Raw genomic sequence first — 13,245 nt, 5'->3', positions numbered from 1 at the left:
AATTGGATTCATCTGATTGACCATAGCCAGGCTTGATTGCAGCCGGACCTGTTGACCTAAACCTCAGTCATATTGAACCTTACCATCAGATCAGAGTGAAGTAATCACCACAAAGTTTCTACAAGCACACTATGCCACGATCAAAGGAAATTCCAGAAGAGATTGTTGTTGAAATAAATCAGTCAGGGAAAGGGTTACAAAACCATTTTATAAGCCTTGGGTACTCCACCAAACTAAAGTGAGAGCCATTGTCTCTAAACGGAGAACGCTTGGAACAGTGGTGAATCTTCCCAGGAGTGACCGGCCTTCCAAAATTTCTCAAAGGGCACTCCTCCCAAGTTGTACTCAACTTGGGAGGAGTTATAGTTTGTATTTGAACAGTCTGTATTTTTTGTTGTTTTGGCTCTGTAACCTCCATCACATGGTGGTATTTATATCCACATTGGGTGATCTGTACAGGAATTACAGCCCTTTTATACACAGTCCCCCATTTTAGGGGACCAAAAGTAATTAGACAATTACCTGCTCAGCATTTTCTTCTTCTGTGTGATGTTGCATCATTAGCTCATGCACAGAAAAGCTAGCAAAAGGTATAGAGTTGATTTTGCTTCTTTATCTCAACATGAGGACCAAAGACGTGCCAATGCCAGTAAAGCAGGCCATCATGAGATTGAAAAATTAGAATTAATAAGACATATCCAGAACAGAGTGTGTCAAAATCAACTGTTTGAAACATTGTTAAGAAGCAAGAATGTACTGGTGAGCTCAGCAATAGCAAACAACCAGGTACACCACAGAAACCACTGTAGTGGATGACAGAAGAATACTCCCTTTTGTGAAGAAAAAACCCTTTTCAACTGTCAAACAGATCAAGAACAGTCATCAGGATCTAGGCAGAGATATGTTAAAGACCACCATAAAGAGAGGTACCAGGAGACCTCAAGTTCACTGCAGAGAATCTCGAAGCCTGACAGAATACCAGTTAGAGTCCAAAACTGTCCGCAAATCTATGGACGATAAGAATATAACTGTACCAGATGTAAGTAGAGGATAGGAACATAGAGAAAGAACAGGAACCAAGCACCCTCAATCTGGACATGGTAGGAGTGTTATGCTTGCCTGCCCGGAAGCCAAGTAGCCCAAATAGATGCTCAGAACTGCTCATCTCATTATGAGACTTACAGCAGAAGCTGGAGATGGTAAGTAAAAAATGTATTATCTGCTGAATCCAGCAAACCTCAAATATTGATGGTGATACACTGCAGAGTAAATGACCAAAACATAATGTCAAGCAACAAGGTAGTTTCTCACCAGGAGGCAGGAGAACACTGTGATGTCTAGGATGGTCAGCTTTTTCAACCAAGTACAAATATGTGGATGTATGGTACAATTAACGATAATGTCATATCTGTGGATCGCAACCTAAACTGGTTGTAATTCCTACATAAATCACCCAATATTGATGTAAATACCCTCAAATCAGAGCAGTCATATTCATTTTTTTATTTCAAAGTTTATCCTTGCTTTCAAAAGTGATATCTCCTGCTCGCATTGAAAGGTCATTAGTTAGCTCCTGCTGTTACACTGCAGAGGGAAATAACTTGCTGTTCTTCCAACTGCTAACAACTGTTTTGTTTTATGTGTGTGCATTTATTGTACTGCCCACAAAAGAAGCAGCAGAGGTCATATTCACAAAGCTTTAAGTCAGGAGTTATTTAAACAATTTTCATTTTGGGGTCTGCTTTAATAATCAAACTAGATTTGATCATAGTAGAACTGTCCAAGCCTTATTTTGGAAGCCAGAAATAAAGTATTTTGAGTCTTTGCTCCAGTCAGTGGAGCTTTTGCAGTAATGAGAAATTTATTATGATTAAGCATTTCTTATTCCACACTTTTCTTACACTTTGCATATGTAAGCATTGTGTTCTGATGTCATTACAAGCTGGAGCACAGCATCAAAGACAAAATAAGAGTGATAGCAAGGAGAGTCTTCCTACTGCTTTTGTGCATTTACTATTCATTAAGACCTGTCGGCACAACTAGAATTAAGGTTTTATAAACTTTCAAAACACCCAAATGTGGATTGCCACATCAAATATCATATTTACATATTTCCTATATCTTGATATCCAGACATCACCATCAATTATACGTCTGTCTCAATGATTCATACTACTCAGCAAATCATCTTATCTTCTAATATAAAATATTAGGCTTGAACGTATGGCTGTGTGTGTTGAAGTAAACATTCATGTCTCTGGTTCAGGCTTCTGGACCAGCAGGGCAGTTGGGCAGTTAAACTGTTTGTACAAATGTGTAACATTTTAGCATTGGTTTGTGTATTGCCACTGTGGATGAATGTTTGCTTTACATTTTGACATGACTGAGGAAACAACCAGTACTGAACTGTTATCATGACCAGTACCACTATAAATTTTACCATTATAACGACCTATTATTTCCACTACTTTTCTCTTTAAACGTAGTTCTGATGATTTAGAACACAGGGCTATCTTTCGACAGCGGCTGTTGTTCTGAAGGGTCAGTGGCACAGTACGGGTTAAACGCAGCAGAGGGTGTGTATGGAATCATACCTCTGTCAGCAGTAACCTCCAAGGGCTTTGTGTAGCAGGCCAAACAGCACATAGGCCCACCATTGTGTGTCCCCTGGACTCCAATGCTTTATGAATGTTTTCTTTGGGAAGCAGGAAATTGGATGACTGGCTACCTGCTACAACAACATCCTGTATTTGAGAACTCAGGTTTTCGCCCATACCCACCTATTATTTCCTCTTTCCATTGCGCTTAAGTGGTGAGACCAGAGACTTCTGGTCCGATCAGCCCCCTGCATGGGCTGGACCAGCCAGACTTTCATTCTGATCGTGATTGATTTTGCCATGTCCAGATGCTTCCCCTGAAATACCTGGCTTTGTTGGCAAAGAGAGTAAGAGAGGGGGAGAGAGAGAGCGTCCACCTTTACACAGCTGAGGGCACCAAATGACCTCATCACTTTGCGTGTTTGGTAAGACCTTTTTTATTTTTAGGCAGACAGCTCTTATTCCCTTCTACAAATAACTGCACACATGATGATCAGCTTATTTTGTCACGATCACCTTATTTTGATTTACTGGTCTGTAGGAGTAGCCATTGCTCTAGATAAAATAGATCCGACTGAAGAAAATCATTCTCAAAGCACACTGCCAGAAAAGTGTGTAATTACTTCCCTGAAGATGTTCCCCCATCAGGGGCAGAGTGGGAGTGTATTTGCATTGCATCTGCAGAAATTCAGCAATTAGTTTTGATAGATTTTTCAGGTTTGTGTGACAATAATTACATCCCCTTTTATACGTCCGGTAGATATTGCTGGGGGATAATTCAAAACATAACCAGCTGTGAAACTTACCAATCACATACACTATAGGATGTCTCCAATATGAAAGAATGAAAGAAAAACAAAAACCCAGTTGATATATGGATTGTGGTTTGTGGTTAAAGTTCGAAATAGTGTTCATTTTTTGCAGTGCTCTTTCGCTACAGTTGCCAAAACAGTCAGACCCAAAGCTATATAAATAATATTGCATAAGTAGTGTCTCAACCCTAGCCAAGAAATCGTAGCTTTGTGTCATTTCACCTCATAACTCACAAAGACTAGCTGGAAGAAATTCTCAAGGCCTTTTTTCTCTTTTTTTGTAAAGATTTATTCAAGCTTTTTATAGCAGATTTTAATATGCTACATCTGAATTTTATTTATCATTTCAAATGTTAAAACAGAAATGCAACAAAAAAGAAACACATGATAATCAAAAACAATCTCTACAGACAACCTGATGACACCGCAGAATAATCAAAGATTGAGGCACTCATGATTTGGCGGTTTTTGGAATGCTTGTGAAATTGCTCTTTGGTTTCCCGCATTTTGCATTTGGGAAGCAGAAGCCATGATCTCACACCTGAGCTGTGGCACAGTTTTCCAACAGGAAGTCCAGACAGAGAGTGATCCAGGATTTCAGCCACCGAGCAAACGGTCTCTGAACATGCTCAGTCATAAACGTCATAACCATAGGAAATAGCTCCCTTTTATGGGTGAGAAGACCAAGAGGTCAAGAAACAAATAATCTGCATTTAAATGAAGTGATGAGACCGAAGTTCTTCTCTGTTTGTCCTAGTCCCTTCTAATCAGTGTTCCAGGGATTAGAGGCATAACATTTCAAGTTTATCACAGTCATAAAATGTGGACCTTGAGCCAAAGCATCCAGTCCTTGAGTAGCATAGCCACCCAAACAATATTATGGGACAAGGCATACTGCTGCTTGCCCCAGAGTCTAGACGTGAATGAAAGTCATAAGCTGATGGCAGATTCAGAGGACGTTCTGTCCAAGGTTATGCCCCTGGTAGCCAAGCATCCACGGATTCATTGTGAAAGCTCTGGGTGTCCAGCTGTTGTTAGTGATCTTCGGCCACTTCACTCTGAGCTGGGTGAAGCAGCAGAATCCACCTCATCTGCCTCCAAGTCATGGGGGGAGGCTGGCTGCCCTCCTTTGACTCTTTTCCATTTCATCCGCCGGTTCTGGAACCAAACCTTCACCTAAAAAACACAAATATGACCGATATAACAACGGAAAAATTAAGTGAATCTTTATTGTCTTTTGTGAATGCCATAGATGAACTTTTAAACACTTTTGAAAACATTTCTATCAATATCATTATCAATGCTTGAAGTTCCTGAACCTAACTGTAGTGCTCTGAAATGAAAAAGCTGTCACACAATGTAAGTAATAATATAATTGTGATTGATATGCTTGATGGTTTTGAGTCAATAAGTTGTAAATAGTTAATAATAATTTAATGACGACTGTTCATACTGTTCCCAGTCATGACATAATTTCCTGTGGGTATAGCGTGCCTCCTTCCTGTGTGGGCTGGACTCTGGAGAGGCTATGCAAGTCTGTTGCGCATCCCTCTTTGCATTCCCCACAGCAACACAGGAACATGGAAAATCTGTTCCCACACTATTTTAAGCGCATCAACTTGTCTAAGGATGTCAGTCACTTGTGTGAGAGCAGGGGCCGCTGCCTGCCAAGATGTGGGCTGTATCGGAAAAACACAAGACAGGGCTACAGAGGGGATTTGCAAGAAGCCCAGGACAGGGCTGGGATCTGGCTTGCATTTGGAACTAAGGCCTGGGAATTTCATTTTTGCTTGACCCGGGCTACATGTGGTCATTCCAAAATCACAGCTGAGGGCAATGGGGAGGCGTTGGGTGTGTGTGTGTGTGTGTGTGTGTGTGTGCGTGTGGGTGGGTGGGGGGTTTAAGAATAATATTCCATATATAAATTATGTCACAACAAGAAGTTCTCAGCAGTTTTTAAAGGTCTCGTTGTGGGTTGCCTTGCAATTTCCTTGAATGTGACGAGTGATTTAATCACCCCATTTGGAAGAGAATGTACTCAGATATATTTTGGAGAGAGGCGTCTTAATGAGATCCCTCTTCAGGTAAAGGTTGAGGTTGGTGATGTTTCCTGAGTATCCTAAGCATGAATAAAAGTGCAGTTGCACAAGAGGGAAGAGGGAGAGAAAAGACTACAGCCCTAAACAGAAATGTTTGGAAGACCTAAAAGACCAAGCCATGATAATGATAGAGTCACTGGGGCTTCAACAATAGCCGAATGAGATCATGACTATGACTCGGTGCATTTTTAAAGTAAACTGTGGCAGTGAACAGCAGTGTGGTGCTGTTCTAATGCAGAAAACAAGCTGTTACCTGTCTCTCGGTGAGGTCCAGGTTCACTGCAATCTCATAACGTCGCAGCCGGGTCAGGTAGTTGTGATGGGTGAACTCAGCCTCCAGCTCTCGGAGCTGCTCCTTGGTGAAAGCTGTCCGTTCCTTGCGGGCTTTGCAGTTGGAATCAGCCTTGAAGCTGGGGTCCTGGACCTCTGGAAGACCAACGAGTGGGAGAAATTAATACTGAGATCACACCTTTTATATCGGCGTTCGAGATCTATTGTAACTGACACACAGATGTCTCACACGATGATTTGGGCTACATGATCCATAATGCTACACTGTGAAAATACTATGCACTATCTGGACAGCAAAGTGTAATTATATAACCTTTATATACTGAAGGTTTTCGACCTTTGATCTGTGTTTGTAGCAAGCATCCAGAACAGTGATGCCCTTGAGTTTCCGTGAATACTGCACTTTCAGATGTCCTTTGAAAAAAAGCCAGTGAATCACTAGGGGTTAGGCCCTGTGTGACGGTGCTTGACATTAATTAAGTATGCACTGTGACCTGCCCAGGCAGAAGAGCCGGACACACACAGAGCGTGAGCGAATGGCAGTCAGAGTGCACGATGAGAGAGGGCCACAGAGGGCTTGAGTTAGAGAGGAATGCAGTGGAACATCGTTAAATCCACCAAACAAAAGAAAAAAACTAAACTGCGTACAGTTTAATTGCAGGTACATTTTGTTATGATAGCTATTCCTTTGAGCACCGACTGATACCTGCCTCATTATAAATCGAGTGTTCTGATGAGGAGAAAATGAAAATACTAAATAATATTCACAGATTATTTCTTTCCTAGCCGCCTGAAGCCTAAGTCAAGAACAAGTGGTGAACTTAGTGGTGGAAATGGAAAATTTATTTACTATTTATTCTTTATGACTGTGCTTGAAAATTCAGCACGTCATTTTCTTCCTTATCCCAAAAATACTGTCCCCAGATTTTGCTCTTAAATCAGTTAAATCATAATATAAAAGTAGGGAAAGCTGCATATCAACTGCTGCAAATGATCAATAAAAACAATTTTAAAAATGAGAAATTAGAAATAAAAAAAATGTATTTATGAATCAAAGCAAGTAAATTCAGGTGAGTTCGTTTTTGAAAGTGTAACTTTGGATCATTTGGAGAAAAAAATATATAAGCTGATGTAATGCCTGTCAAATGCTTGTAATTTGTCACCTTGAGAGCATCGTTGCCAAATGATGAGACAAAACTACAATAGGTTTCAGTCATGAGGCCAGATGTGAACAGAGTGATCCAGACTGCATGCTAACTATAGAAAACCCATTGGATCACATCAGACTTCAGAAATGTAACTTTCAGCCTTTGTCTTGAGCAGAGAATGTGTCATTATTATTAGAATTACTTCTCTGCTTCCCCATTCAAAACCACATGAACTCAGTCCCACCGCTTTCAAAGTGTGCCCATCTGGACTGTTAATGTGGACGTGGGAGTAATTTCGGTGCGGACACCTGGCAAGCCAGGTTTCAGGCTTGGACACAGGCCCCCGTGGAACAGGTCCCAATAAATAAGTCCCATTAACTTTCTTAGTCACCCCTGCACCCAGTAGGGAGGCGCTGAAACAAACAGCATTTGGCAAATGTTTGGAAAGGGTGGTGAAATAATTTGTCCAAATTAAAACTGAGTGCTGCCTGCTGCTAGGCCCCACCATAAAGACATAAAACACATGCAAACAACCAGTCCCTGCCCCCTAACAGCACACACCATGTCCCCAATCCCAAATCAGTATAAAACATTTGAGCAATTATTTTACTTTAATGCCAGGTCTACGTCTTACTCATTGTAATGAAATGCAAATAGCTTTGTACTTTTTTGAAGGTTTATGTCTGATGTAATGGTTTTTAAATCCATACAAGCTGTATTAGTATGCTTCAGACTATTTACTAATTTACATTTATTTTCTTTCTTTGTTTTCCAGTACAACTGCATAGATGTGATTTTGCTCATAGTTATATTTTTGAAAGTGAGCATCAGGCTTGTAAAAAAAATATAATTTGTCTTTGCTCTAAACGGCCTTGATGATTGCATGCACAAGTAAGCCTAAAAGTAAGCATTATGCTTAAAAAATAAAATAAAAGAATGACCATAAAAATAGCCGACTTGTTACTGCACAGATACGTAAATACATGCATACATTGCTATATTTGATATGTTCACATATTGTGGGTTCATCAAATACAAAGTTCTCATTTTTAGTCTCTTTAAAATAGATTTGAATAAGAGACTTCCATTGCTCGTGAAAATGGAACATAAAATTGAAATTCTCTAAAAAAAAGAAAATCTCCAGGATGTGTGCCGGCCGATTATTGGTTAGGCCTACACAAATGCTGTGTTTTCTTAATAAAGACCACACAAACCTGTAGGAAATTTCACATCAGTTATTTAGAAAGTAGCCTACTTGCCGTGCTACCATATTACTGCTTCCAGGTGTAATATTGTCCTGTTAAATCACTTGTTAAGGAGCATTTGATAACCTTGGCAACACTTGGAGCGGTTTCTGGCACTAGGAACAAGACGGGTTTTTTCTTATGTAAATTTTACCTCAGCTGAGCCTACTACAAATGCTGCATATTCCTGTATGCACTGCGCTGCACGGTCTTCAGCGGGATTTGACTTACAGTTTAATGACAGGACCATGTCAATGGATAAGAATGTGAAAGCGGATTGCTGGAAGGATATTTTACCAGACGTGGTCTGGCGTGTTTATACCACATTGTCCGAGGGTTACGTAAAGGAAATTCTAGAACAAAAAATAAATAAATTAGTTAAAATGGATTTCTTAAATTAACTAACATGTGTTGTTGCTGCAACTATGGTAAGGACTAAAAATTTAAAATTAAGTGTGGAGTCGTGAGTTTCGGTACCCAACTATATAATATTAATGAATAAAATTGCTGTATAAATGTAATACTATTAAATACTTTTCTGGTAATATACTTTGATTTTCAACATTGAATTTAAAAATAAATCCTCACAGAGCTGTGCATTTAATGACTGTAGAATGCTAAACACAGAGATGTAGTTTTATCTTATTTAGACGAGCATGCTTAGTTTACAGAGTAAGGTGGAGAGATCAACACGTGCAGACACACATCTAATTGGTCAATTTCAGGATTTCCTAGACCGTCACCAAGTGCCTTCTATTTGCCTTCTAACCACACTGGATAAAATTGCTCAATTACTTGGGTCACAGTGCAAAATTGTAAGGTTATTTAAAAAATTTAGGTTGTGAATATCATATGGTTCATTCACATTTCCAGGGGTTTAGCAGGGTGGTGAACCAAGTTAAAACCAGAACCATTCACAATAGATTTAAGTCTTCAATTCCTGACATAGGGAAGACTGAATAGTACAATATTATGACCACAATTATTCTTCTACCCAAGGACCTATAACTAAAAACATTTCCCTGTGAATATGTTTACTATTCAAAAATATACTATACAGAAATATTTTAGAATGGTTTTAATTTCACACAGTATTAATCTCATCCCAAACCAACATTAATTTGAAAAGTTCTTTTAAACTTCAGGTTGTCCTCTGGCAAAACTTTTATTGTCTTAATCTTTACTGTTTTTGACTATATACCAAAGCTAATCAACTATAATTGCATACAATAGGGTCTTCTATTATTGCACAGTATATTGTATTCTACTCTTATTTTCTTAAGTTTGATTTAATGACAGATGCTAACTTGCTATGTGTCTGAGTGCACTATGCTAATTTCCATCACTGTTTTTTTTATTTTTAATTTTTTAAAATAATGAACATACATATACTTTGATTTGTATTTGAAGGTGGTGGTATTTTCAAAGTGAGGCACTCCCAATGACCCTATTTCTATTTGGAAATTGTGAAAGATGAACTAATTCCATGCACTGACCATACATTTAAAATGTGTGGAACTCACAGTTGGCTGGTCTAGCTGTCAGAAGGACACATCCAACCAAACTGCCATATCATTGAGGTAAGTCTTAAGTGTTTTTTTCCTGGTCTCAACAGTGTACAAAAGATCAATAGATTGCTGCATAATTGTTGTACAAAGGTTGATCTCACAGGTCAACAGAGTAATATCCATCCAGTGATTATGGTCATTTTCACCTGACTGTTTTTTTTTTTTTTTAAATAGAGGAACTAAAGACAATTGGAGGAAGGGATTGTTTTGACTCTTGTGCGAATGGAAAGAAATGTGTTGTGCCACCTACATACTTGCATACTTCCCTCTTGCAGCTATCAATCCTCACAATCTTTGTGGAACATATTATTTTTGTGGAAATAATGTCATTTTTACATATCAGGAATACCACAGCGTAACAGATCAGAAAACTATTTCAGAACAGAGCTGGGGAGTCCATTTCCTGTCAGGTTGCACCACCATACTACTGTGAGCTATTTAATGACAGAAGTGTCTGCTTGTACTGGATGTTAATCCAGATGAGCCTGAGCTCTGGAAGGGGAACTCAGGTAGACTGCACTCACGGTGTATCTGTCAACCGCTCTGAGGTATTTGGTCTGATTATCTGCTGATCGGTGACAAAAGTCGTAGAGATATAAAGGAGCTTTTGAATGTAAAGGGGCTGTAAAATATACACCTGTAAATACTGTAGGTTTCAATCTGTTTATGCACATAGGAACGAGTAGCTCTGCACTAGAGGAAGAATCTGGCTGTCACAGGCTGAGCAGTAATATGATCACAAGCACCAAGGGGGGGACACGTGTAGCATTGAGCCAGTCATTACCCATATAAAGTTCAGCAAACAGCAACAGAAGGTTAAAATCGTGAAACCAAAGCAACTGAAGCATGTTTCACGTTGATTTAAAACCTTATTTCAAAGCCACTGTCAAGCCTAGTTTTACAGGCTAACCTATCTGGCAATTAAATTGTAAATGCAATATCTACCCTGCTGAAAATTTCAGCTAAGACCAGCTGGGATTCTAAGCTGGTTTCAGATGGTTTAAAATGTGGTTTTGACACTTCTAGCTTGTCATAGCAGCTCTGTAGCAGGACAGGCTAGTTAAAACTGGGTTTGCTGGAAAAGTAAGCTTGTGGTAAAACTGGTGGACTAGCTGACAATATAAGCTGGTCAACTGGTGAACAGCTGGTTGACCAGCTAAAAGCATAAAAAGCACATCTTACACCAGCTTGACTGGTTTAGGATTTTAGCTGGAATATTCAGTAGGGTAAGTATATATTGAATAAAACAATTATAAGAGAAATTTCATTGCTTATCTGTTGTAGGGGCAAAGAGTGACTACATGAGTCTAATGTGGGCAAGCATACAGTTTGTTCTGATCTATGTTGGCAATAAACACAAACACAAAAAATGTGTTTACAAGCATTGATGACAAAATACCAGTTCATGACGCAGACATAATATTGTTTGTTGCGTAGTTTCTGGCAGGTAAAGCTGTGCTGCAGTATGGCGCACAGCGCAGAAACGTTTGCTACCTATGATGCTGGCCCATAATGCCTCAGGAGGCAGCCAGCCAGCTCTTCATGCCACGCGCAGACCCACCTGTGATATCCCTCTTTCGCTTGGATGTCTTTTTCTCCGTCTCGGCGGGTGCCAGGCTGTGCGGTGCGAACTCTCCCTCCAGACACCCGCTCACGGGCCCGTGCACCCTGTCCCCACCCGCACTGTCCATCTCCCCCCCACCGCCGCCGCCGCCGCCGCCGCCTGCCACGCAGGGCTCCGGCCCCCGGCCGCGGGGCTCGCACGCGGGGAACTGCCAGTCCGCCCGCTGGAACCCGGCGTGCGGCTCGCCGTACAGCCGCTCGTCGCGGGGGTAGCCGTGCGGCGCCGACACCAGGCAGGAGGCCGGGAAGTCCGTGTAGGCCAGGAACTCGGGCTTCTGGTGCAGGGAGAAAGGGCCCTGCTGGTAGGCCTGAAGGCCCGTCGCCGGGACCCCCGCGTGGGGGTTACGCATGCAGCCCCAGATGGAGCTCCCGGGATGGGCGCTCCTCATGCAGCTGCTGGCTGGTTGATCCATGGTGAGTGCACGTGACAACAACAACAACAAAAAAAAAAGTCTCTTCAGAAAAGGCGGGCGGCTCAGTTTGCACTACTCAAGTGTGGGAAATAACATCCACTTGGTTTTATATGCGCATTGCCTGGCAGGGAAAAGAAAGAGTCAGTCTGAACCTCTGTGGGTGCCGCTGGACCTCAGTAGCATGTGCTGGATGGAGAGACCTTCAAGTAGCCGTTCCCCTCTCTGCCCGTCAGGCAGCTTTGAGCAGCTCCACTACTGTAAGCCGCCGTGAGTAATCTGACCGGTCGCGCGGCGCTGCATCCTCTCCCTGGTCCCGGGCTCTTTTCACAGTTCTAAGGCATTCCTGACAAGTGATCCCTCCTCTCTTTTAAACGCTTCGGTGGGAAAGAGTGGTAAGTTTATGGAGTGAAACGCGAGCCTGCGGGGGCGGGGCCCTCCGAGCCACATGTTGGTACCTCCAGCCTACCCTGCCTCATCAACTATTAATCACGGGGGAAATTTTATATGCACATCTAATGGGATTTCCAGGCGCTGGCTTTTAAAGGAACATTGTCTGTAAAATATAAAACGAACACCCACATGGGAGAGGGGGCAAACTTTCTCTCTCCTCTCCTATGCATGAGATGCGTTATTGCTCCCAACTAACTGTATGCAAAAGCATTGTTGCACCCCCTTATAAACCCCCTATCCCAAAACTATTCTTCATATTCTTTGAAAGACTGGTGTCTACAGCACAGAACGTAAAGCTCTGCATTGGTTACCAGTTAGTTTAGTTTTAGGATTGTAGGATGTTAAAATTATTTTAATTCATTTTAAAGTCCTTAATGGATTCGCACCTGAATCCATTTCCAATCATTCAGAACTCTGAGTTCTGTGCGAGCTAACCTTTTGTGTGTTCCAAAGGTGATGAAATGTCCTTTTCTGTGTGTACAAAAAACAGTTTTCCACAAACAAATAAGGAAAAATTTCCTCCATTTGTAATTGTAAGTCACAACTGAAAACTGGCTTGGTTACTTTTATGAAATGGTTCATTTTTACTATTCTTCTATTTTACCTCTATTTGTATTATTTTCAACCGCTTATTTGGTTTGTATGTATTATACCCATATTTTAATGTATTGTACACTGTCAAGCATTGTGAACGGCTTGAATCCTGGAATGAGAAGGCTTTAAATGAGGTTTATTAGATTTATTCATTTAGCATTGTTACTATTCGTAGCATTTATGAGCTATTGTGTTGTAGTAATGATTCAGTAATAATCAGGGTTAATTCCAGGATGCCTCTTACAGTGTCCCTCTGATTAGACCCAGTGATTGTGTTTCCTGTCCGGTTTTGCACTGTCATGCTGAAAATAGACTCACACTTCATTGTAAGGCTTAAACCCTTTAAGGTGTTACATCACAAATATGGGATTAGAAGGTTTTTAACTGAGCATTCTAACATTGATGT

General features: G+C 40.9%; 1 protein-coding gene across 1 annotated transcript; it reads right to left on the bottom strand.

Annotated features, from left to right (window-relative positions):
- Positions 1 to 3,673: 3,673 nt before the first annotated feature.
- On the bottom strand, positions 3,674 to 12,188 carry meox1 (mesenchyme homeobox 1). The gene is made up of 3 exons (XM_064321779.1): positions 11,321 to 12,188; positions 5,762 to 5,934; positions 3,674 to 4,585 (listed from the first exon to the last, which is right to left on the bottom strand). Exons 1-3 carry the CDS (start codon positions 11,793 to 11,795, stop codon positions 4,463 to 4,465), a joined length of 771 nt encoding a protein of 256 aa, XP_064177849.1. The 5' UTR covers positions 11,796 to 12,188; the 3' UTR covers positions 3,674 to 4,462.
- Positions 12,189 to 13,245: the final 1,057 nt, after the last annotated feature.

Source organism: Anguilla rostrata, chromosome 2 (genome assembly GCF_018555375.3).
Source record: "Anguilla rostrata isolate EN2019 chromosome 2, ASM1855537v3, whole genome shotgun sequence".
NCBI classification, from domain to species: Eukaryota; Metazoa; Chordata; class Actinopteri; order Anguilliformes; family Anguillidae; genus Anguilla; species Anguilla rostrata.
This window is presented reverse-complemented; position numbering and strand designations above follow the sequence as displayed.